Source organism: Lissotriton helveticus, chromosome 7, assembly GCF_964261635.1.
Source record: "Lissotriton helveticus chromosome 7, aLisHel1.1, whole genome shotgun sequence".
NCBI lineage: Eukaryota > Metazoa > Chordata > Amphibia > Caudata > Salamandridae > Lissotriton > Lissotriton helveticus.
In genome coordinates this window covers 387277436-387303853 of record NC_136068.1, presented here as the reverse complement: position 1 = coordinate 387303853, position 26418 = coordinate 387277436, and the positions used below count along the sequence as shown (strand labels likewise).

Here is a 26418-nt window from a genome sequence, read left to right as displayed (position 1 = left end):
TGGAGAAAGGGGGACCAGTGAATGGCAATATAGGGAGAAAGCAGGCCTCAAGAGTGAGGTAAAGGCACAGGAAGTGGAGGTGAAAGAAAGGGGCGTCAGGTGGAATCGGGTCTGGCAGCCCAGGTTCTAAGAAATCACAGCATTCGCAGTGCCGACGACTGGCTTCGAATGAGAACTCTGCACCCCCACACTTTTGTTTCCCTCAAACATTAAGCTGTGTAGGACATCTGGACGCGGGCGCTCTTTCTGCTACCCATGCCTGCCTGCGGGTTTAAAGTTACCGTCAGCGACGGACCAGCGCTGGGTCGTGTTTGCCCCTGGGTCACTGCCCTTCACCCACGGAGGGCGCGCAGGCGGGCAGAGGCTGCGCATTAGCACACGGAGCTGCTGTGGGTGAGGTGCGTGGGTGGAATGGCCACGAAACATGAGCCTTTGGCACTTCGTACCCAGCACGACTCCTACTTGATAATTGTTAATGTTTAGAGATCTGGCCTATGAAGCCTAGGGAGCGAATGCAGCACCAACCTCGCACACACACAGACCCGCTACCTTCTAAACGGTGCATGTTCGCTTTAAATACGGTCCCCGTTGTAAAGAGTGGGTACAACCCCTGCACAGCACGCGCGAGCGCGCTTACGCACGTGCACACACACACGTGGACCCGCATACCTACTAAAGGGAGCACATTCACTTTAAACACGGTCCCCGTTCTAATCAGCGAGTACAAGCACATATCCTACACAGCACGCGCGCGCACACACATTCTCACAAGCGGACCCGCATACCTTTCTAAAAGGTGTACACCCGCTTTAAACGCGGCCCCCATTCTAAACAGTGAATACAAACCTTTAAACGCGGTCCCCATTCTAAACAATGAATACAAACCTTTAAACGTGGTCCCCATTTTAAACAGTGAATACAAACCCTGCCCAGCACCCAAGCGTCCACGCACACATAAACTCACACGCGGACCAGCTTACGTTCTAAACGGTGTAAATTCGCTGTGTCCGCGGTGCCCATTCAAAACTGTGAGAATAAACCCTGTACAGCAGGCAGGCGCACACACGCTCACAAGCGGACCCGCATACCTTTCTAAAAGGTGTACACCCACTTTAAGCGCGGTCTCCATTCTAAACATTGTTTACAACCCCTGAACAGCACACACGCAACAAGCACATACACAACTAACCATTGTGCACACACACTGTAAACGCTGTACATACGCTCACTGAACAGTGTAGACGCATGCACCTGTGCACAACCATACTCTAAACAGTTTACACGGGCTCCGAAAAGTGCGCACACACAAGCACACTTTCCAAACGGTGCCCACATACTTTAGACCCCGTCCCAGTTCTAAATATCACGGGGCAAATTTACAAGCCCCTTGCGTCACTTTTGTGTTACTTTTCCCATTATTAAAAGTGACGCAAACGTGGCGCAAGTGGCTTGTAAATCTGGCCCTGAGTACACAGTGTGAGCAGAGTACAACCGCAGACACACATACTGTACGCGTTGTGCAAACACAATCTCAACGGTGTACCTACACACTGAACAGTGGACATACACAAATACACACAGTGCACAACCCCACCCTAAACAGTGCTCGCGCGCGCACGCACACACACGGTGATAATGGTACGAATGCGGCCTGCCCCTTTTATGGAGAGATTAACTGGGCCGAGCTGCGAAGGGTCCCGAGCGCTGTTCAAACAGTTCAAGGGGGAAAAGTGCAACTCAGAGTCCGCGGCCCCCGCGACTGTGGAAGGGAAACAAAGGTGGGGGGGGAGGGGGGGGCAGTTGTAATACTGTAACCGCCGGCAGTAAAAGCTCCTCGGCTGAAGGGCCACTCACTCCTTGCCTGAAGTGGGGCAAGGTTTACTTTCCACCTCTCTCGAGACGCTGGGAGCCCCCGGACGGACACCTCACACCACAGGCAGAGCCGGGACATGACCCGTCCATCACTTGCGGGATGAAAGAGAAGTGTGTGCTTGTGAAACCAGACGCACCCCGAACGCACACGTGAAACGGGCACTTACGGCAGAAACGTGCACGAACTGGGATATATTCACATCCAGGCTAATAGTGTGAATGTTAGGACATATTAATAAAACATCCACGTTTACAATCTGGAACAATGCTGCACTTGGGGTGTGAGCCGATTTCGAGCAAAAAGTAGTCATCCTGAATAATAATAATCACATAAATAAATAAGAATAATTAAAAAAATATATTATTATCGTCATAAATAAGTCTCAGCTTCTGTGCGCAATCAATGCCTTACAACAAACGACCAACTTCTTTTATCATCGTGTTTTTGGGCTGATGTCTCACGGGGGAATTTGAAAGTGAAGGCGGGTGCCCTCAATCCCGGACCAGATTCGGGGGCGTTCCCGGCTTTCGGCTGACGTCGCGTGATGTCGGCAAAAGCCAAAGAATCTCGGGAACGCCCCCGAATCTGGTCCGGCATTGACGGACAGGCCCCTCGTCCAATGGCTAGGCTCCATTTATGGAGCCAGCCAATGAATGACGAGGGCCGACCCAAACCCACACTACAGTTCTCATTAGGTTTTCGCCTGCGCGAAAAAGATGCGCAGAGCGCATCTTTTCGCCAGGCAAAACCTAAGCAATTGCACAGTATTGTTTTCTAAAGGGTGTTGGGTTCATGGGAACTGTTGGTGTTTGAGAAAACGCTGGCCATGAACCCTAGATTCACAACACACCACTGTTTAATCCTGGCACCATTCTTCTGTCTCCATTGCCTCAGTGTTTCAGACCTTCAATTTCTCCTAATCTTACTCTCTGCCAGTCTAGCCACATGTGCATAATTTCCAGTATAGTGCTTAATTTTCTCATCTAGTCTTTGATTCCAATCATTCTAATCCCAGTTTCTCACACCACTAATTGAGTAATAAACACTCCTTTGGATAAACCCATTGTAGCAGTTTTTTCCCCTTGGTTCCATCTCCTTATTTGTTTTGGTAAATGAAGCTCTGTAAACCCTTTACTTTTACTTCTAGTTGTCTGTTTTCGTTGGTGCCATCCCTTTTTTCACAATGCTGATGTAAAATTTATGGTTTGTGGTATTTCGCCATATTGTCCCTTAGTGCCACCCCCATCGCTACTTGGCAAATTAAGTTCATTAGTCAGTGCGCATGCGCTGCTCTGCGAGGCATGCAGTATTCTGTCTTTTGGCCAGGCTCACCAGTTTTAATCGGTTCTTTTATGTGCCGTTTGGGAAATTCTTAGTTTTGTATGGTGCATGGCTTACATTTGTCCCACCTCCTAGTGTGTTGTTACCACCCATGGCTACTGGCCCCAGTACTTGTAGGCTTTCACGGCTGGCTTTTTATGTTTTGGACAGACTACTTAATTCTTTTGCCTCTATCCTGTTATTCGGCTGCAGTTGTCCCTCCCACCCCGTTTTTTATTCTTGTAGATTTAGTGTTCCGTTCTGTTTTTACTTCGGTGTCCATAGTCTTGCTTGTTTTTTTGGTGGGGGGCAGTGGCGTATACAGTAACTCTGGCGGGGAGAGTCACGGATACCCCATCGGCTTATCCCCACCGCACTTAACTGGGATCCCAGCTGTGATACTCCTCATGTTGCTGCCCCCGCTTTTGCTTCGTGTTGTCAGCCGCCCCACCACGTTTTTTTAACTTTCCAATTTAGCGTCTTACACAAGCAATCAAAATTACATGCGTTTCTTTCGGGTTGTTCCTTGCGCTGTTCATAAACACATGTCCCAGTACCACCCCGCCCCTTCTCCAAAATGTCTTTTTCTGACGCGCGCTCATACATGTTGTGTGATCTGTCTGTTAAATACGGCTTTACGAATGGACGATGTGGTCCAAGTTTTAGCGATGGGTTGCTTAAATAGTGTACAAATATTTGTTTAAATAGTGTGTTCCTTTCAGGGTTGTTGTTGCATGTGGTGTCCATTAACAAACGTCACTAGGTGCAGCTTTCTACCCTCTACTAACTTAAATATAGGACCTTCCTTATTTAACCAGGGAGGTCATTATTTTTGCTCTGAAGAAGGTCCAGGACCCGAATGGGCCGTTTTTTTTACAGACAAACAAGTTAGCTCTAGGGTCATAGGACCATCGCCTCCTGACTACCCACTATACTTTTTAGGCCTCGCGCCTATGTTGCAGTGCGCAGCATTGCTCGTACAGCGAAAGACCTCTTGTAGAGGGTTTCAAAACAGACCTAGGAATCGCACACGCTTTCTGATGCGGGCGCGATAATTGAAACCACATGGCTCGCAGTGGCGCGCGCACCACTCGCAGGCTTCTTCTTATTTGGATCCATTTCAGGGTTTTAAGCGGGGCGGGTCCTGCCAGGTCTGCCACCCAGCAGGAATTAAAAACAGACTATCAAAATGTGTCCTTATCGGTACAAGCAAAAACACCGACTGTGATAGTCCTCAACAATGATGGTTAAAAACCTTAAGGCATTTTTTCCAGCTGTGACTCTGTAGTTTTTTGATGCAAGGTTTGACTCTTGTATAGAGCATACTGTGAAGTGATGGAGTGTCTAGTTGAGATCAGGGTGTGGATGGGTGTTTATGAAGGACACACTTTAATGCGAAGTTGAGGCAGAAGAAAGTAGGAGTTTCCCGCAGTGCCTCTCTGGGAGTCATAAAGGTGTACAGCCTTATATGCTCATCCAGTCATTGTCCTCTCTGCTGCGCAAACAATAATGGTCACTTGTGTGCCTTTTGTAACTGTAGGAAAATATGTGAAGGGGTACTCAACTGTTCAAATATGGCCAGTGCCAAAGGAAAAGAAAATGCTGTGTTTACATTTTCGTGGGTGGGTTGTGTGTGGATACGCAAGTGGAAGAGTTGAAAGGAGATACATGCAGATGGGGATGGGCATAGGTGACTAACAGAGTCTCTAGGGGAAAGTGCCCGAAAGGGGATAACAGGTGTGACTGGAAAACCTAGAAGAACACTACCCCTTCTACAGAGACCATAGTAATGCTTAATCTACCGTCCCATATTTCCACCATTTAAACATTTCCAATTCTAAATATTCACAACAGTCTTAGTTATTCAGATGTGCATTTGCACTAAGTTGAACACGAGCTAACATTGTCAATGGTTATCTACAATTGGACTTAATTTATCAGTGCTTGGTTGGGGGGGGGGGGGGGGGGGGCGTGCATTACAAAGCTGACCACTGACATAACTGGTAGCATGGAGCAGAGAAGGTGAAGAGAGAGGAGCATTCAAACAAGGATGTACTCTAGAGAGGAAATATATTATTTCTTTGAATTGTTTGCTATGAGGAAATAGCAGAAGAATCCTTCCTTTTTCAGAGAAGAAAGCGGGATAAAGTGGTGTCTCTAATTACTCATATTCCTGGAAATCCTTTGAGGTTAGAACATTGTGTGCTGCCTCGGATTGTGACTTTGTTTAAATTTCTTTGATTTTAAGATGGACATATCACACATAAGAATGGCATACATTCCATAAACCCTATATAGGCTACAAGTTCAGTTTTACACATCTCGCAAATTCATTAAATCCACCATCCATTTTAAGACAAACCAAGCATTTGCAATGCAATAGGTCTGGCGTTACTGAATGTTTGAACTATTGGTGTTGCATTATTATTAGCAATGCCAATAGCTCAAGCTTTTATAATGCGATAGCGATTGCATTGCAAATGCCTGTTCTACTTTCAATATCCCCTACGGTTCTGCTAATAAAGGGATACCAGAAACCAAAGGAGGAGTTTTAATCTTTAAACCCCCTGGCCTTATTATTCTTGGTGCTCCCTGAAATATGGTTGAGCCCACCCTACCCTTTAGGAGTCGGGGGGGGGGGGGGGGGGGACCCGATGATGGAGCATGACACTACTAGAGTGTATGAGGTTTATTTAACTCCAAGGATTTGCTTCCTTTACCACTATTAAGTGGCTGACACCCGTTGTGTTTCTTTTTCCCCACCGTTTTTAGGATACTTAAAGTGATATTAAAGCACTTAAGCACCAAACAGAATAAGAACGCCACAAAACAGAAATGAAATCCAGCACCAATTTATAAAAATATATTATATATTAATTTTTAGATACCAAGTGAGCAAAATCCAACAGATGGTTCAAATTATATTTATATTTGTAGGCACAGTGTAAATCTTGGCTTTCAATCCAAAGTGCAAACAAGCATTGATGGCTGCAGTGTAAACTTTTGAAAAGTACTCTGACTGGGAGACCAATTCGGGAGGTCCAATAAGGAGTATTTGGGCAGTTAACTGGCCACCAAAGCAGAGTCCCCAGTCCGGTTCCACACCTAAAACAAGAACCACCATGTACTTCAATGGAGTGGTTCTGACGCTCTGGATACAAGATGCTGAAAGCTACTGTGGGTGCTGCTCTGTCAACTGGGTACAAGCAGGTTAAACCAACTAACTTGAAGACCTGAGAGTCACCAAATTCGGCCAATAGGTTGGTGAATGGGGAATGGTTGGCAGACACGTCGCCAAATAAATATTCAGAGTTAAATTGCTCAGACCATACTAAACACCTTAGAAACATGCACCCGATTTCTAAAATGTTATGTACGAAACATGCCCAGATGTACAGCAAGTACTTTATTACAAAGAAATCATTATGCCAGTAGTGCAGCTAAAGAAGTTACATTTAAGAGTTGTTCATTTGTCAATCTACCCGAAATTGTCTACTTTACCTTATTGACCCCAGCAGATGAAATACAGGTTTTGTTCTATTACTTTTTGAGGCCTCACCTTGGAACAGCTTTTAATGTTTGCCAGCCTCATGTAATGAATACAATATAAATGAAAATGCATTCATCTACACTTTTATAATACTTTCAGTCACCACTCCATTTGTTGGCAGGGCTCGAGAAATCTGAAAAATTGTACTAGTCCTGCAGGTCTAGTAACTTGAAAAATCCCCTCGACCCAACTGCAACCTACTTGACCTCTGTCTCTGAAAACAGAGCAAAAGTGACAAGATAACAAGATTTAAAGGCATTGTATTGCCCAATCCCTTTATGAGCAATAAAAATGCCTTTAAATCTTGTTATCTTGTCACTTTTGCTCCGTTTTCAAAGACAGAGGACAAAAGTTAGTTTGTCTTCATACTCACCAGAAAGGGCGAGTATGACCTAAAAATAGCTCGTCCTCATCCAGTCTCCCTCACAAATGCGGGCTAATGGATTTGTTGAGCCCTGGTTGGACTGTTCAATTTATTATTCACATTGTCCTCAACCCTCCACAGCATACAGCAAGCAGTCACCATACATCAACCATTGACTCTTGAAATGTGAATGAAGGCATTTCGACTGACCTCCTTCACATATGTGTAAAAAGAAACACTTTAGTGCCAGGGCTGGACCAGTGCTTTACTATGCCCATGCTGCTTTTTCCTTTTATACATATTGCAAACAACTTGCCACTATATGAAGGCGTCGTGTCTCCCCCCCCCCCCCCCATGCTCGACAATCGGATTTGTTGGCTTTGCCAGTGCTTGTTCTTAGTTGAGCTTGTCGCTCTTTTCTCTTATGATGTGTTGTAGACTCTGTATCAGAGGGAGTTGTGAGAGTAAGTAATCAGCTGAAGCAATCGTTTAGCCAAACAGCTTGTAAATGAGTTCTTAAGTAAGATATTGTTGGTTAAATAGAACTCAATTCGCTACAGAAATAGTGTTCAAGGCATAGGAGCTGCAGATCACACACTATGCATAGATCACACACTATGCATAGATCGCCATCTGGTGTTGGGCCCGGATGTTTGCAGTTTGTTATTGTCTTGGAAAAGTCTTTGGAAGTCACAAGATAGGTGACTCCTCCTTTGGACAATAGTGCGCATGGACATCGACTCCATCTTCAGATTGTTTTTTTTCTGCCATCGGGCTCGGGTGTGTTCCATGCGCTCCATTTCGGTATCGTTAGTTATCTTTTGACGCGCAATCCTTACCCAGTTCTTAGGTATTGTCTCAAACGCGTTTCCCTTTCGACGCGTATCTCCACAAACTTTTACTTTGGTTCCTGTGGTCGAAGCAGTCCTTCGGGCCTAGCTGCGCCATCAGGCCTTCGTGGCTCATAGAAAGGGCTCCCTTCAAGAAATGTCCTCAATCTGGAGCCAAGTTTCCACACGTTGATCTGAATGAGGTGTATAACCGCTGCCTTTCACCTTAACTACCATACTGAACCAACCCTTTGACCAATAACATTTATTTGGACATGAGGTGGATTCATCTTTAGAAAAGATGAAAAAAATACACTGACACTGTCAAATCGATGGGAGCCTTGCAATCGCAAGCTCCCAGAAGTTCCTTTCGTCTCTCCTCTTAAAGGGGCGCCTCTAGAGGCTTTAAAACAGATAATGCCTCCACTTCATACAAAAGTCCCACACAAACCTCTACCAGATGTTATTACAGAGGAGGCAACAGGGCAAGAGGTGCTTTCCCTACTGCACAAACATGCAATAGAGCCGGTTCCCCTTCAGCATCAAAACACAGGAGTTTACTCCCTGTATTTCCCATATTAGACCTCGGACCATTAAACCTATACATTTCCACATGGTCACTCCAACAAATCCTTCCCCCCTACTCAAACAAGGTGATTTCTTTGCCACTTTTGATCTCAAGGATGCCTACTTCCACATTCCCATTCCGCCAGCTCACAGGAAATATCTTCGGTTTTGTAGTGGACGGACAGCACTATCAATTCAAAGTTGGGGTTACCACAGCACCAAGAGTATTCACAAAATGTCTAGCAGTGGTAGCAGCCCATTTAAGAAGACAACAGATTCAAGTCTTCCCATATTTGGATGACTGGCTCATAAAAGCCAAGTCACATACTCAATGTGTACGTGATACATTGCCCACAATACAACTATTCTACGACTTGGGGTTTACAATAAATCCCCCAAAGTCTCACCTCCAACCATCCCAGAACAAACAATATTTAGGTGCCACAATAGACACCTCAAAAGTCCTTGCATATCCCAATCCAGCCAGGATAGCAAGCATGCAGACCCTTATAACAAAGTTCAACCGCAACACTCGCTACCAGCTCGAGTTTTTATGCAACTAATAGGGATGATGGCATCTTTCATATTCATAGTACCTCACGCAAGACTTCAGATGCGCCCCTTACAGGAAAGCTCAAGGTTGGCTAACCGATCTGGTGTTGGTGGACAGACGCACACCTCACTCTCTGCAGTGATGGAACACCCAAATGTTTTCCAGAGGGCAACCGTTCCTAGAGCCGGTTCCACAAATCGTTTTAACAGTCGACTCATTGCTCATCGGCTTGAGCTCATCTACTACATCACACCATACAGGGCAGGTGGAAACCACAACAAAAGCTACTCCACATCAATCACTTGGAGTTACTAGCAATATTTCTGGCATTCAAAGCATTCCAGAAACACGTATCAAACAAAGCTGTTTTAGTCCGGATGGACAATGTAACAGCGATGTAACAAACCGCAAACATCCGGGCCCAACACCAGATGGCGATCTATGCTTAGTGTGTGAATCTGCAGCTCTACATGCCAAGAACAGATGCATAGAGATAAGTACCATTTTCCTTTTCTTGTCTCTACTAGCCTTTGAACGGCATTAGTGTGCGTCCTTTACATGAGGGTTTGATGTGCTGAAAAGAAAAGTCTACATGGTGTCACACACAACTTTACACTTCTGGGATTTACTACTTCATGCATTTATCTGGCTTCGCAAGAGCGAGCTTATTGAATAATTCTATTAAATCGTAAAATGGTGGTTACAGCAGTAGACTGTCCTCAATGGTGTTCTGTACGAGGGAAATATTTACCTACACATTATCCTCAATGCAACTTCCCTGGCGATAATCGGGCTGCTGATCGTTGCCGATGGGGTCAAATCAACACTCCAAGGGATGCCCAGCGTCTGCGTCCTCAGTTTAAATGCCACAAAATTGATTAAAACAGCAATCATTGGTTTAGCCCTATTGGGTAGAACCTGATCAGCCTGAGGAATAAGCAAAAAGAACTGGAGACTTGAGCTGAGAGCTGGGCAGAGGCGGAGCCTTCAGAGGGCTCCAGCAGCGGAAGCCAGCACTGAACGGAGCTCTCGCCCCCCACAGGACAGCACGGGCACCCCCTCTCAAGAGCAGGCACCATGCGCCGGGGTAGACCTGGAACATCAGCTGCTGCGAGGTGGAAACCATCCGAAGGGCTTACCTGGATCAGCACCCCTGAACAACCGGGTGCTGCAGATCATGCTGAAGGCAGAGGAGAGCTGCCCGCCGTCCGCCTCCTACTTTAGTGCGTGCAGCATGAAGTGCAGCCCTACAATTGGAAGATCGCGGCCACCTGGATGCTGGAGGTTTGTGGAGCAAGGAGTACAAGTGCCACTTGACTGCCACCCAGGTCGATTCACCCCTGCCCCCCACAATCCAGCAGAGTAACATTATAAACACACACTTGTGGTAGGGGCGCCACCAAACTTTTACATGTGGGGCGCCCTATGCGCCTCTCCTTAGAATATGACCCCCTTATTAAGAGTGCTGGTCAAACCTGGGCTCCATCGACAGCTGAGACCCAGCCATTTTGACTGATCCCCGGTGGAGCTACCTTGCGAGCTAAAGGGGAGATGGGCTATGGATTCCCTCCTTGGCCATCACCTACCCAGCCGGTCATTGAGCAAACTCTCCTGACCATATCTCCCTCCTCCCCCTTCACCCTACCCTCACCCGTCCCTACTCGTAGTTCCCACCCTGTTTATCCACTGGAGTTTCTTATGTGAAATTTCCCTAGTCAGTTGAGACCTAGCTATTTGACTGATGCTTGATGGAGCTGCATTGTTTAGCTAAAGGGGAGACGGGCTGTGGATTCCCTCCACGGACGTCACCTACCTATTCTTTCTTTGGGCAGACTTCCCTTAGTCTCTCCTGCTGGCTTTTCCCTCCGCTTCCCCCTTCACACCCCCCTCTTCCCTACTTCTCTCACCTTTCTTTCCTCTTTCAATGTGTTGCTTATTTTTGAGGTAATGTTTAATTATCATTGTCAGTAATATTTTGTAATCGAATGTAAAGCGCTCTGATACCTAAGGTTCAATGCAGCACTATATAAACCTCATTAAATAAAATAAATACACATTCCCAGAGGATTTGGGTGAATCGGGGGCGGGAGGGGGGGCGGGGGAGCGTGACATGCTAGCTTTTATTTCAACTGTAGCACAGGCAGTGATCCTTATCTGTGTGGAGAGGCAAAACTAGAACAATGTTTTACCTCCCTTCACAAACTGAACATGGTCACAACTGCTTTCAAGTGAGACGCCACTAGACTGGAATCATGTACCTAGCCTGCCTCTTAAACCAAAAGCATTGGCCAAGTCAGTTGGTCTTGCCTATGTGATAGCATTTGGCTTTATCGTACAGCAGTGTGGTTGCTGTTAATCATGGCTTAAAGTTAGTGGAGTGGCGTAGGGTAGAGTGGTGTGGGATGGTGTTAAGAGGTGTGGCGTGGAGTAATAAAGTTGTGAGTGTAAGAAACTAAAGCATCCAAGATCATAGCTAGGCTGAAAGCAACTTAATAAGCCCTATGATTGTGTTGGAACGCAGATGGCATGTCCAGGAATAATCCAGAAACACTTAAATATATATATTTGTGAGTTTCAAAAAGATAAGGAAGAACACCTGTACTTGGTCCTGCTCCAGAAAAGGTAGCAAATAAGTGACACCGAAAACAACTAATGGTATGCTGTGGGTGGGAGTAAGCCCACCGAATTCTGAACCATAAGCCTCGCAGCACAGCGCATGCACTGTGTAGATGGGACCCAAACAGCAGGCAAGAAGAGCAGACACATTTGTGAAGACAGCTGTTAAGGTTTGCATAAGCACCTCCATAATTTTTGGTTTGAGCTATGAAGTATCTCAAATGTGAATCTGATTATCATAATGTCAGACAGTAAATGCGCAGTATTGACTCCTGATATGTAAAAAGTGGGTTGATGGAGAATGCCCTTTTAATGATTAGGTTTAAAAGATGGTTGCATACTTTTATCACTGATCCCAGCAGTTGGCAGAATATTGTGCAAGTTGCAGTTTGAGGTTGCCATGTATCTAAAGCATGAGCAAGGTTTGTTTGGTACATAAATATATCAATATTGCAGCACATTTGTCTTTGTTGACAATATGGTTTACTTCAGATGATGCAGCATTGTGTGTCTACAGAGTTGCAGAACTTTGAACTTAACTGCATTGAAGATGATTTTAATTAGTATAGCGTGTAACCCAACCTTTAAATTGATTGACAGTATGGAGGGAAGGAACAAGACCGTCTACCAATTTTTCCTGTTAAATGCCAGAAATATATGTGGCCACTTATTGTTAAGACTTGGGAAGCTAGGACCTAAGCACTCCCCTTAATACATTTGGCAGTGGTATTTTACTCCTAGTTCTCCAGTCTTAGTCTAGATTTCAGATACAAACCTTTATATTTTGTTAAGATAATTTGCTATGAAATAAAATCAGAAATGAAGAGATTGAGTTGGTGCGTGTTGAAACCTAATAATGTTTGGACTGTGCCATTAAGGCACACTGGTAATTTCTGTACACAAATGACTGTTCATTTGCTGTAAAATGAAAAAAAATGTATTTGTATTTTCTGGCCTTTTTAAAATGTGGGTGAGACTTCCAGCAGGTTTTGAGACAAAACCAATGTGGGAATCCAGTGTTACTGGTAAGTAACTTCTCACTTTCTGGTGCTGAACTTGGTATGAAATAAACCTGAATCAGATTATCCTAGAACAAGTTGGGCACTGCTTTTCCTCATGCTGTTGTGTGGGCTCAAATGTTTTTATTCTCGTAGTTTCAGCGAGAACTATGCATTGGTAGCCTCCTGCTGTCCCCGTAGTTCTGTTTGGTGCTCACTAGGACTAGGCTTTTAGTTGTGCCCGTCGCATCACAGGGAGCAGTCTTGACCATGTGTTCAAAGGAACGCCAGTCTGGCCTTTGCCTAGTCAAGCAACCTTCAGCGTAGCTTCTACCAGTGCTTTCAGATTAACAGGCCTCCTTTGCAGTCAACCAATCCTGTTTTAGGTCTCGCCAGCGCGCATGCGCTGCTCTGCGAGGTTTATTGTAAGGACTTCCAACTCCCACAGCTTTGCTCATGTTTTTTGTTACTGCCGCAGATTTGATTGGCCATTTGCGTAAGGCTTCCATAAAAGAAAGCACGCAAATGGCCAAAGGCTTGGATATGTCCCGTCTTATCTTTAAATGTCCCCTCCCATAGCCAATGTGTCTCGGGAGCGAGCAGAGGCGCCATCTTTTTCCAATTATCGTGCCAGCGTTTGTTAATATTTGCCTCTCTCGCGGTCGCGTCAATTGGAAACAGATGGCACTTTTGCTGCATTCCGTGTTTTCCTAAGCCTTAAAAGGTGTGTAGCATTTTTTAAGTGCACACCACCTGGGGAATGGATGGAGTATCGCCATCAAGTGCAGGGAAGAAATCACATATTTTTAAAATTACTGATTACTCTGCCCAGTTATGCAAAGGTCCTGTGATTGATAAAATACCCGGCTGTGGGAATGCTGATTCCTTCGGCATCGATGCTCCCACTAATGGCGCATTACAGCTGTTTGTGGAGTCTCACTTAAATAAAGGCAACCGACCTATAGAATTCTGTTGGGCACCTAATGTGTAATCCGAGGCCGTTCGCACCCCTCCCCTCCCCTTTCGGTTCTGACGGACTGTAGGCGAGCAGTTTGCTGGTCAAAGTGCTGAGGTGGAATATGGGACGAAGGTTGTAGCTCACCGACTTCAGAGGCGGCTGATAATGTTTGCCATGGGTGACCGAGCCCTGGGCGCGCCGTGCCCCTTTATTGCCTCACATGAGTCGTCCCAGGGTTTTGTCATCACTTGCTTGGTTCCGTTATCCGCCCTTTCACCCAGTTTCGTCATGCTGCTCTGCGTTTTACCTGCTGTTGGTCTGTACAGCTTGTTTTTAACCTTCAGCCCAGGGCAGGCCCTTCCTTCATGCTGCACATGTGCTGCTGCCTACTCCTCACCCGTCTCGTCATGCGGCTCCGCATTATACCTGCTATATCTCTTTCTAGCATGTTAACCTTCAACTCAGTGCAGCCGCTTCCTTCATGCGGCTCTGCATTTCATCTGCTGTAGCTCTTTACAGCATGTTCAGCTCAGGTCAGCCGCTTCCTTCATGCGGCTCCGCATTTTACCTGCTGTAGCTCTTTACAGCATGTTAACCCTCAATCCAGGGCAGCCGTTTCTTTCATGCTGTACAGGTGCTGCTGCTCCTATACCCAGTTTCCTTGTTTTCAAATTTCACTGTTAGCGTCTTTATTTAGCAGAGACCGATTTTGGGCCGTCTGAACCGGCGCCTTGATGCAAGCGTTTCAAGGCGAAGTGTTAATCTGGTTTGACGAGTTTAGTGCATCACTGCAATAATCTGTCTGGAACACATATGTCACATGACTGAATTCCAATGGACTCTCCCGACCTTTCAAGGTCAATGTATTGAGGATTAATTTTGAGAATATCTTAAATGTTACAAGCTAAGCCTTTTAATACAGTGCCTCTTTCTAGTTTCTAGGACCAGTGTCCTGCATTGTGAAGACTTTTTTCCTCTTCTGGCAGTCACACGTGTAAAGATTTATGGGCAGCGCTTCTGGAATCGTGCAGGACTATGAAAAAATTAGGTGTTCGTGTTATTGGCTGAAATTTTAGGCTTCTGTTGCACATCATTGTAGTCGAATATTAAAGTATTTCTCTTTGGAGGCAGATGTGGGAAGTGCGTTTCTCTCCCGTTTATATCTCGCACCGATTACTCCCACCCACTCCCGCTGTGGGTCAGTATGACCAAACTCATTTTGTGTTTGATGCCGTACTGCGCCTTTTTGATGTCAAACACTGTAATAATCTCACTTTTTTGCTTTCTGTTTTAATGTAATCCTAATAACTCTTTACATATGAACAGCACTAATCACCTCATCCGTCCCACACAGAAGACTGGAAATGTTTTGAGCTCAGGTGATATCCCTGAACTGAAGATGCTATGACGCTCACTTTTCATGCATCTAAACCTGGGACATTGCAGTCCCTTTTCCTCCCAACTGGTCACCCGCTTTGCTTATTGAGAGTCTGAGGCGAAGCAAGATAATGTGCAGTGATGGTTCTGGTGCAATGCAGTTAGAATTATACAGTTCAATGCCATATAATTAAACTCGCACATTTCCATTCCACACTACATAATTCACCACCAAACTGCATAATTCAACTCAAACACAATATAATACCACATACACCCAATCAAAACACAATTCCCCACCATGCTTAAAAATTCAACAGCACACCAAATCATTAAACTCCACTACATACCATTCCACCCCCCCAAATACCATTCCACATAATTACACACCATCACACCCACTCCACATAATTCCAATATTCTCCATACCACATAATAAATAACCACATATTTCATCTGTATACCATGCCACATAATTCCACTGCACAAATCCAGTCCACACCACAAAATTCCTCACCACACAATTCCACAGCTAACCATTCCAATCCAACTCACATAATTCTACCACACACCACATATATACACTCTACAACATATAGGTAAAAGACATTTTCATTTACAATGCCAATGGCTCGAACTCCAGCAAATGCGAGGGCTATTGCAGTCCTTACTAGATCATAAAAGTAAAAAAAGACGCCTGCGTCATTCCATGTGGTGGCCATTCTGGTTTATTACAGCTTTTCAACATGCTGCACAGCAGCCACGCTGCTCTACTACATAGCTTAAAAACAAAGGCCAAGCCAAAACCTCTGGCTAAGCACTTATAAGGTCCCAAAGGCGAGACTTATTGGCTATGCCAATGCTTGTTGTATTTGGGCGACATCTGTGAAATGAGTCTTAATGTTAAGGGTTAACAGGCAGTTTTGTCTGTGCAGGATATTTTTTTAATTTAAAAAGTTTTTATTTTGTTAGGCAGAACTGGTATAAACGCGTTTGCTCCATATACATTTTGGAGATATAATACTTGACCAACAGTTAGATAGGCAGTGGTAAGTGTAGCTAAGATAGTGTCGGGGCAATGTTGTGCCTGTGTGTTATGCAGTTATGTTGATGTGTCAGTGTAGTAAAAGGGAGCATGTTAAACTTGTAACTCTACAAACCAGAACTTTCTAATGGTTCACTCGCCTGTATGTGGATTGTTAACTGCTAGGAAGGATACCTTCCTAGCAGTTAACAATCCACATACAGGCACATACAGGCAGTCTATTGGTCTGCTCCAAATTACTGGAGTTGAGGGGGCGTTTTGGTGGGTTAGGAGACAGCATCTCGCATTAATCTAGTTCAGTAGTGGTCTAGTACGTGTGTAGGGGTTTGCCCAGCTGGCATTGTAAAATTCATTAGTACCTCCATCCACTCGTCTGCCAGCAGGGTTCGTTGGAGACCTCTGACCTCTGTCTTAATGGCTGCTCGCTCAGAAGTTAAGCATTTTTCCACCTCTTCTTTCAAGTGCATGTATGTGGGCCTTCCACAGACTTGGTGTTATGCAGGCTATGCTGAGGGCAAGGACCACAATTTTGTTCCCAGCCATTAACTCTGGCCGCCTGGTGTACTGACTCACCCAAAAGGCAAAGTGCAGCCATATGCAGATTTCTCCTTATAAAATTTCTTTCAAGGTCTGCTTTAACCTGCAGTGAAAACTAGGTCTGTGATGTGTAGGAGTTCTGTGAGATTTCTTCCCCTGACGTCTGTACTTCATCATGAAAAGGTGATACCGCTGCATAGAGTAAAACAGCATTGTAGTGGTATTTTTAAACTAGTGGAGCATAATTGGTGTATACGCAGGAGATGCTACTTATGCCCTCCAGCGCTAGAATTCAACACTCCGCTTTAGTGTGTCCCTAGAACAGGGGTGTATACTGATTCCGTAAACTGCATAGTTTTTTCCAAACGAGAACCGTAAGGTATCAGACTGGAAATTGAGCGCGATTTTTTTTTAGTTTTAAACCAACACATTTTGTAATGTCTAAAACAGTTATATTTGTGTAGAGTGCGCTGCATTATATTATCAATTTGCACTAGACTGATTTTGCTGTTTTGTGCCGTTCATTGGAAAGGTAATTTATTTTACTGCACATTTTAATTACTGTTTTAATCCCATCAGACTCGGATTCACATACAATTGAAAGTGTACTTTTTCAGAAAAATATTTTCACTTCAGGACATGCTCTGCCTTAGACACAATTTTAATTTACTCTTCTCTAGATCACGGTTTTACAAGTAACATACAGGATTATCAGTATGGTAGTAACCCTTGTCCCTCAATTATTTTGGAGAGGCTGACCTCGCCATACTTTAGCATTACTTGACTGACTTATTCCTCTGTTGTAGATAAAGTGATAGATTAATGTTATAGCCTTCTAGCCTGCCGTAGCGGGCTATACCGGCTATTAAAGGCCTGTTCCAGCGTTCGGCTCGGGCCTTTAATAGATGGTATAGCCCAGCTACGAAGGGCTATAAGGCTATTAGAACATTCTGCCACTAGAAGGCAAAGTTCTAACAAATAAAACAAAGGCTTCAGGGAGCGAGAGGGGATTGAATCCCCTCAGGCTCCCTGAAGCCTTTGTTCAGAGCCACATCTGGGAACAAAGAAATATTGGTATGTTGGAGCTCTGGGCTTATACCAGCCATTATAAGCTTGGAGCACTCCAGTGTATTTTAATGGAGCTCCCAACATTCCAATGGTCCAATATGTAGTAAACATTTTTACTCCGTTTTAAAGTGCCAGTGCGCCTACATTTGGGGTGCCTTTGTATTAAATATGGAGAGCTTTGAAATGTCTTTAGTAAATCCCAGGCTCTGTATCAGGCACATATGCTCTAGCCAATAAATCGCCCATGACCTCCTCTTCCTGATTTGTTGCACCGTACTTAACTATGTTTTAAAAAATATATTTTCTTTTAATGATGGAACCAAGAAAATACTCAAACGGTCATTAACATGCGAGATACAGGTTCTCTTCAGATTGCCTTGTTTTATTTACTATAATTGAGTTCCCACAAGGTAGCCATTCAAAAATGTACACTGTTTTGCCTCCTTCAAAGGTTAAAAGTCTATTATATGATATTAGGCACCACATGCCACAGCTGCTGTACTGGGAGGATGTATCCTACAGTGTAGTAAAGGTTGCATTGTTTACAGTACCTGTTCTGAAGATCAAGGGTAGTGATGGTTGACAACTAGGGGGTTTTCTCTGACTATTCTCTGAGAATGTGACTGCCTTATGGTAACCCAGCACCCGGAGCATGAAAATAGTCGGTCAGGAAAGGACTGCATTGCTCCAGAGGATACCACAGTATTGTTTCATCACAGTGGCTGTATTCCAACCATTTTTAAGGTTCACTGCAGTCTAAACTACCAGTCAACTGAGTCTCTGCGCAGAGTGCCTTTTAGCCCCAGAATGCCTGCTGAAAACTCATTATGTTGCGTTCAGTCCGTTTTCTGGTACTGTTAGTTTCTTATCGGTTTGTCATAAACGTTTTTAGAGATAGTCACCTAAACAGATTAGTGTGTTAATTTGTCAACTGCAGAATCTTTATAAGATCTAGTGACGGCTTGAAGTTGCAGGAAAGCTGACTTCATATGCTATCCTTTGTGATTTGAAGAAATAAAATGTCAAGTTTTGGTGAATGGTAATATTAATATTTTTATAAGAACCTAGACACAGTTAACTAGTAAATTCATCACTGTTCAGAAGAAATAATAGAATAGCTGTGTTTCTAGAAGTCTCGATTTTCTAGGTACCTTATAATTGTATTTCCCTCATGATAAATGAATTAGGAAGGTTAGCCTACATAGCTATTAGCTCAGTTGAGTGACTCAAATATGTTTTGGACAGTTGGTGTTTATATGCATTGAGAAACATTTTACTAAAGCCATGTACCTGAGAAATAGTTTTCAATTCACCTTGCTCCCAGTTACTCTATATTTCCTTTAAAACTGTATTTTTCGGAGAATTCCCTAAAGACAACTGAACTCTGGTTAGCAACATAAATGCAATCTTAATAAAGGATGTCTTGCATTATGTCCGGATATTTTTAACTGGTGAGAAGAGACTTGAGATATCCAAAGCCTTTCAAATTGCAAATGGTGTTTTTCTTGAGTTGATATGAAGTAAACAATTATCTCTTACCTCATGGACAAGGGGACAGACTGCATTACATTTTTACTGGAAACATCTGTTGCCAGTATCGGAGCCAAAATACGCACATTAATTTTGAGTGTCATTTATCGATCGTAATTGGCAAAATGCAATGTATTAAAGCAGCCTCCAAACGTTGACTACATTCTAAGAAAGTAAATGTTATTTACAACTGGAGTTTATATTCGTCTTGGTTTTTACATATGTGGGTGCTGCCTTTTTGGGCATTTCTGCTTTGTTCACTACCTGTTTTGTCCTTTAATGTGCAATGAGAGTAGTTCTACTTTGGCTATCAGTAGCTGGTAACTGTTAAATTTGATGTCATACGAATAATAATTGCAAATGGATCAGTCTCATTGGATTCCAGTTCAACTCTACTTGTATTAAGAGGCAATCTCAAGATTCCACTAACTGATAGAGCTACAGTTCACTATGCAATATGGGATGGGAGTAGTTGTTTGATCATTGATAACAGCCTTGCTACCCGACTGCTTATTACTCTTCTTTGTCTAGTATTGTTGGTACATGAAATAGGAGTCTATTTAACATTTCTCCAGAATGTGCAGAGTACGAGAAAGTTGATGTCAAATGGTTTAATTTGTTATTTTTTGTGTTACTTGAAAGATTTCATAAGTGAAAAGCTTTAAATATTACATTCAGAAGTAAAATTGCACAAAATTGTTTCCTATAGGAAGTCATGCATTCATACTCCCATGCCACACAACATGCCATTCTTGTATTTAAAGGATCAATAATGAACTTTAAAAATACTATGTAATCATTTTTTGTGAAAAAATAAATGTGTACTAACAGGTTCTGATTTGTAATGTTTTGGATGTCTTAAAGTGTCTGGGTTTTACATGGTATTCAGAATGGTAGTCTGACATAGACGTTGCCTTTTTTCGTCTGCAGGTGTGTATTGTTGATTCTGCTCAACATGGCTGTGGTCATCCGTTTGCAAGGTCTGCCAATTGTGGCGGGGACCATGGACATCCGCCACTTCTTCTCCGGATTGACAATACCAGATGGGGGCGTGCATATTGTGGGGGGTGAACAGGGTGAGGCTTTCATCGTTTTTGCCACCGATGAAGATGCAAGGCTTGGTATGATGCGTACTGGTGGTAACATTAAAGGCTCAAAAGTATCATTATTGCTTAGCAGTAAAACTGAGATGCAGAATATGATTGAACTTAGTCGTAGGCGTTTTGAAACCGCAAACTTGGATATTACCCCAGCAAATACTAACCGGTCAGGCCCCCCTCCTAGTTCTGCTATGAGTGGTAGGCCGAACATCTCTACCACGGCGCCTACCTTCAATAGTCCTGCTCCAAGCATAGTTACAGCAGCTACTTCTGTGCATGAAAGTAGTAAAAATTTACCTACGTTTTCTACAGCAAGTATGGGAACTGCCCCTCCGAATCTTGGACCAACATTTTGCAACCCAACATTCAGCACAACTATGCCTAGCACAGCAACTCCAATGAACACAGTACCACCACCACCCATTCCTCCAATGTCTTCTATGCCAACACTTCCAACAATGCCTTCTATTCCATCAATGTCTGTTCCGCCACCAGTAACGACCTTGCCTCCTGTTCCTCCAGTCCCTCCAATACCTCCAGTTGCACCTGTTCCCCCAATGGCACCTATTCCACCTCTGTCCGCAATGCCTCCCATGAACCCACCACCAGTTCCACCAATTCCTACTGGGATGAATGGCTCAGGAAATATGATGAGCATGAACAGTAATCTAAACCCAATGTTTTTGGGTCAGATGAATCCTGCAACCCCAATGCAAGGGCCAGCAAATCCTACAACCCCATTGCAGATGAACTCCCAGAATACTATAAAACCCCTTTTAGCAAATCCTGATGACTTCTATGTATGTCTTCATGGGCTGCCTTTTCCTCCACTTGAAACAGATGTGAAAGAGTTTTTCCATGGGCTTCGTGTAGATTCTGTAGTTATGGTTAAGGATCATATGGGCCGCGTTACTGGCAGTGGACTTGTTAAGTTCTTTACACCACAAGATTCATTTGAAGCTTTGAAGAGAAATAGATTGATGTTGGGTCAACGTTTTGTTGAAGTCACCCCAGCTACAGAAAGGCAGTGGGTAGCTGCTGGAGGTCACATTTTCTTAAAGCAACCTATGGGACATTCTGGGCACCCACTCCCTCCTCCACATTTGTTATCAAGGTCAAAATCTCCCAGTGGACAAAGAAGGTCCCGATCACGATCCCCACATGAACAAGGCTATTGTGTCTATTTGAAAGGCCTCCCTTTTGATATAGAGAAAAAGAAAATTGCAGACTTCTTCAAAACTCTAGATATCATAGAAGAAAGTATCTACATTGCTTGTGGACCCAATGGCAAAACAACTGGTGAAGGTTTTGCCGAATTCAGAAATGAGGCAGACCATAAAGCAGCATTGAATCGCCATAAGCAATACATGGGAAGTCGATTTATACAAGTTCACCCTATACCTAAAAAGAGTATGCTAGAAAAAATAGATCTATTTCAAAAGAGACACCAGAATGCCAGTTACCATGATCAGAAAGATTTGTTTTTATCTATGGATCTGGACAGAAAAGTACCTAAAGTACATGCACATCTCTGGAATCTTCCTTTTAATGTCCATAAAACTGATATTATGCCATTTTTGAATATGGAAGGAATTGTTGTGGAAGAAAAGTTGATTCAGATACTTGTTGATAGCAATGGACAAGGTTTAGGACAAGCACTAATTAGATTTAAGTCTGAGGAAGACGCTCACAAGGCTGAACGATTACATCGTAAAAAAATGAATGGGAGGGATGTATTTTTGCATTTAATAAGCTTAGAAGAAAAACAAGAAATTGAGATGAACCCACCAGTGCAAGGAAAGAAAGGGCTAAAAGTGCTGCTGCCGATATATCCTCCATTAACTGATGCCCTTGGTGGTGGTGGTGATGATCGCTCTTTCCCAAGTGGTAGCTCAAAAGATGCAAACAATGGTCCTCCCTTTAACTTTCCTGGTAATTTTAATAGTTCATCCGGCACTTATGGTCCACCTCACCCGCCTCCTGGAATTGGTAGTGGATTTGGTGAAACCAGGCCATTAATGTCTGCTATTGTAAGTAGTAGTTTATCAACTTCAGGAATGGACACTAAAGGCTTTGGAAGTGGTCAGATGTCAGTTAGTGGTTCATCTAACTTTACCGGTGGTCCATCATTTGGAAGCGGGCACTCAACATTTGTGAGTGGGTCTTTAAAGTTTGATAGTGGATCTTCTAATTTGCCTTCAAAATTTAGAAGTGGGTCTTCTAATGTTCTTTCAAATTTTGGTAATGCACCATCAAATTTTGGAGGTGTCCCTCCAAATACACCAAAGTTTGGAGGTGGACCCCCAAATGCACCCTCTAATTTTGGAAGTGGTCCCCCAAATGTGCCATCGAACTTTGGTGGGCCCCCATCTGCACCCTCCAACTTTGGAGGTGGGCCTCCAAATTCAGCCTCTAACTTTGGAGCAGGCCCACCTAGCGCCCCCTCAAACTTTGCTAGTGGTCATCCAAATGCACACTCTAACTTTAGTGGTGGTCCCCCAACTGCACCATCTAATTTTGGAGGGGGGCCCCCAGTTGCACAGTCTAACTTTAGCGGTGGGCCACCAAATGCAGCATCTAACTTTAGTGGTGGGCCCCATAATGTGCCATCAAACTTTGGTGGAGGGCCACCAAATGCACCCTCTAACTTTAGTAGTGGTCCCCCTAATGCGTCCTCCAACTTTGGGAGTGGGCCCCCTAATGCACCTTCCAACTTTGGAAGTGGGCCTCCTAATGCTCCTTCCAACTTTGGGAGTGGTCCTCCAAATGCACCCTCCAACTTTGGAAGCGGGCCCCCTAATGCGGCCTCTGGCTTTGGAAGTGGCCCTCCGAATACACCTTCAAATTTTGCAGGCGGCCCTCCCAATGCACCCTCCAACTTTGGAAGCGGGCCCCCCAATGTACCATCCAACTTTGGAAGCACCCCCCCAAATGCACCAACCAACTTTGGAAGCGCACCTCCTAGTGCATCCTCCAACTTTGGAAGCGGACCCCCTAATACACCTTCCAACTTTACAAGTGGTCCCTCAAATGCTCCTTCTGGTTTTGGAAGTGCACCTTCAAGCACTCAATCTAATTTTGGGAGTGGACCTTCAAATGCACCCTCTAACTTTGGAAGCGGGTCTTCAAATGCGCCCTCTACGTTTGGTAGAGGGCCTTCAAACGCATCATCTAATTTCGGAAGTGGACCCTCAAATGCTTCTTCCAACTTTGGAAGTGGCCCGTCAAACTTTGGCAGTGGACCTCCAAATTTCGGAAGTGGGCCTCCGAATTTTGGAAATGGGCCTGGTAACTTAAATGCCCCGCCAAGTCTGAGCAGTGGCCCGCCAAGTCTGAGCAGTGGGCCACCAAGTTTGAGCAGTGGTCCTGCACTGTTGAATGCACCTCCAAGTTTTGGCCCAGGGAGTCAGCACGGTAGTGGGCCCCCAGGTTTTGGGACATCCTCTGGAAAACCAGGCCCAACTGTTATTAAAGTGCAAAATATGCCGTTTACTGTATCAGTTGATGAAATTTTAGATTTTTTTTATGGTTATCAGCTAATCCCGGGCTCAGTATGTTTAAAATATAGCGAGAAAGGCATGTCCACTGGTGAGGCAATGGTTGCATTCGAATCTCGTGATGAAGCTATGGCAGCAGTAGTAGATCTCAATGACAGGCCTATTGGTTCGAGAAAGGTAAAACTTGTTTTAGGGTAGCTCTTCTTGTTTTATGTTTGTAGCCAAATAGAAATGTTATTCCATTAAGACTGGTTTTCTTATTCAAACCTGTATATCATTCGGATTTTTTTTTTGCAGAATGATGTAAATGTCTTAGAGAGCTGCAAAACTGAGACTGCAGTCAACATAGAATTGATGATCTGTAAAGTTAGACCAGAGGTTTTTGGGTAGTTCAGTGTGAAATGCAAATTGACACTATGAGGAAATATCATGGGGTTGATTGACAACAAACACAGACCGTTATTTCATACTTCTATCCTGATGGTGTTATTTTCAGACTATTGTAATCTAAGCTTATACTTCCTTTTTGGGTAAAAGTTAGATTAATTTTTCAAAGTCGTTTTATTTTCTAAAAACGTTTGTATGTCTGTTAAATGTACTTTTCATTTTGTTCTTTTAAGCCTTTTACTGTACAGGATTATAACTGCAATGTCTTCATTTGTGTTTTGAAAAAAAAAACGTTTTTGTAAATTTCAACTGTGGAGGATCATTTTTGACATAATTTATCGTGTCACAAATGTTTGTTTAGTAAATGTATGTTTTTTGCTAGTATATGAATGTGAACCTGGCACAAGTTAAGTGACTGTGAGAAACTGTGCCTGCTTTTTGTCTCACTTAAGCTTACATCGTGTGTAATATCACTGTATATTAGGAGTAAACTCAACTGATTTTGTTGCAGTAGAACTTCATTGACCGTGGCATTCTGCTATCCTTTTCTACCCTACTGTTCACAAAAGGCACTTGTGTATTTGGCTAAAGGCTTGCTTTTTAAGACAACCCTGTGTTTCTTATGGTATTGTAGCTGTTTTTTTTATATATATAATTGCTCATTAAATTAATCAGCAATCTGGTCCAATTTTCTCATTGCTTATAACGTTTTAGTGCTAGATTGTGCGTAACTTTGTGATCGCTATTGCCATTGTGATGAGTGGTGGGAAGCATGAGCTGCTAGTTTCATGGAGGAGTTGGCCATTGACAGCTCTGTAAAATGTCCACTTCTAGGGTTTAGCCGGATTAGATTGTACTTTTATCTGTACCCAGACAGCCCCTGCACGGTTTCTGGAGAAGATATTCTAGGGCGGTTTGTGAGATGTACTCTAAGCAAATTTGTATTCCGAAATTTATTTTCATCTTTGTTCTTTAATGTACTTTCTTGGCACCCTGTAGTACCTTGAAGTTGGAATCCGAAAAGAATGGTGAATCTTTAAGCATGTTATCTGAAAGCTTTTATGAATGGAATTCTTATTTTTTTGCTTCAATATGAAATCTCTGGCTTCCTTCAAACTGGCTGGAAAAATCTGATGTTGCGAATATCAAAATGACATCCCTGAATTTTTATGCTCCTTCCATTGCAATGTGTATTTTTTGTGTTGAACATGGTTGGGCACTTAAACAATCAATTAGCCAATGAAACCAGCAGCAAGAGCTTCTCATCCTAATGGGAAATTTCTGTACAAATACGATCTGCAGTTTATCACAATGCTGGAAAATATCCTTTTATGGAAGGATTTTACAGAATGCGTTGTAGTTATGTTGAATTGCTCATATTTTTGTAAATTACGAGCATGGAAAATGCTACATTTACAAATGTAATGAATGTAAATATTGTTAAATGAAGCCTTCTGTAAATAAACATTTCCCACAGGAAGAGAATTTGGACACGTTAGGCCTCATTTTCTATGTTATGTGAAATATTTTTTTATGTTTTCTCCTCTTGTTCTTTTGAGCAGCCCGTATGGTATCCTGGAGTCAGGTCATAATTGAAGATGGAATTAATGATTAGACAGTTTCCTTCTTGCCTTGTATTCATTAACAATACGTATGCTATACTGCATATTTCATCAGTTTAACACTGTGGAAACTAGACCTTGCAATTGAACGAAATGCCTTGATCTAACTAAAGTGTTTGACTTTCTGCTACAGTTATTCGATTTATGTTCAAATGACCCCTTTGCTTCGAACCCCCTGTTGTGCATTCAGCTATACACATTTTTAAGCCCAATGTTGCATATGTTCTTGGGTCATATAGAAAATTAGAAAATGCCCCTATTGACGAATAAGTCCGATAAACACTGCCTTACTGCCTGCATTTGTGCAAACGTTCATCCATTGTCTGCAGCATAATATATTTGTAATTTTTTTTTTCTGAGCATTTTTCACCGCAGACATTTGGTCATCTGAAACGGGTGCCCTCTGACTTTCTTTTAATATTGCTGATTATCTAATAGACCGGAACTGATTTTGTGATTAGTCAAGTGGTTTGTTTTAATTGTAGGTATACAAGAGTGTTCTATGCTAGTTATTGAAATATCAGCACTAGTAAGCATTTGAATAATTTCGATTATTTGGTTTTAACGCATTAACACTTTCCTTGACCTGTTTGAATGGCAGGCCTAGCAATATACTTGGGTTTACT

At 43.4% G+C, this 26418-nt stretch overlaps 1 protein-coding gene across 11 annotated transcripts in view; it reads left to right on the top strand.

Moving 5' to 3' along the window:
- LOC144768502 (copine-1-like) overlaps positions 1-26418 on the top strand; it is an 854409-nt gene that overhangs the window by 50546 nt on the left and 777445 nt on the right. For 3 of the 11 annotated variants that reach the window (XM_078652212.1, XM_078652211.1, XM_078652213.1), the window contains one exon: positions 20117-25655. The exons of 6 other annotated variants lie outside the window; for them this stretch is intronic. In XM_078652212.1, coding sequence (XP_078508338.1) covers positions 20142-23981 — 3840 coding nt within the window. In that variant the 5' untranslated portion in view covers positions 20117-20141 and the 3' untranslated portion in view covers positions 23982-25655. Of the gene's footprint in view, positions 1-20116; positions 25656-26418 lie in introns of those variants that run through there. 2 more of the 11 variants (XM_078652215.1, XM_078652214.1) reach the window with 1 other exon arrangement.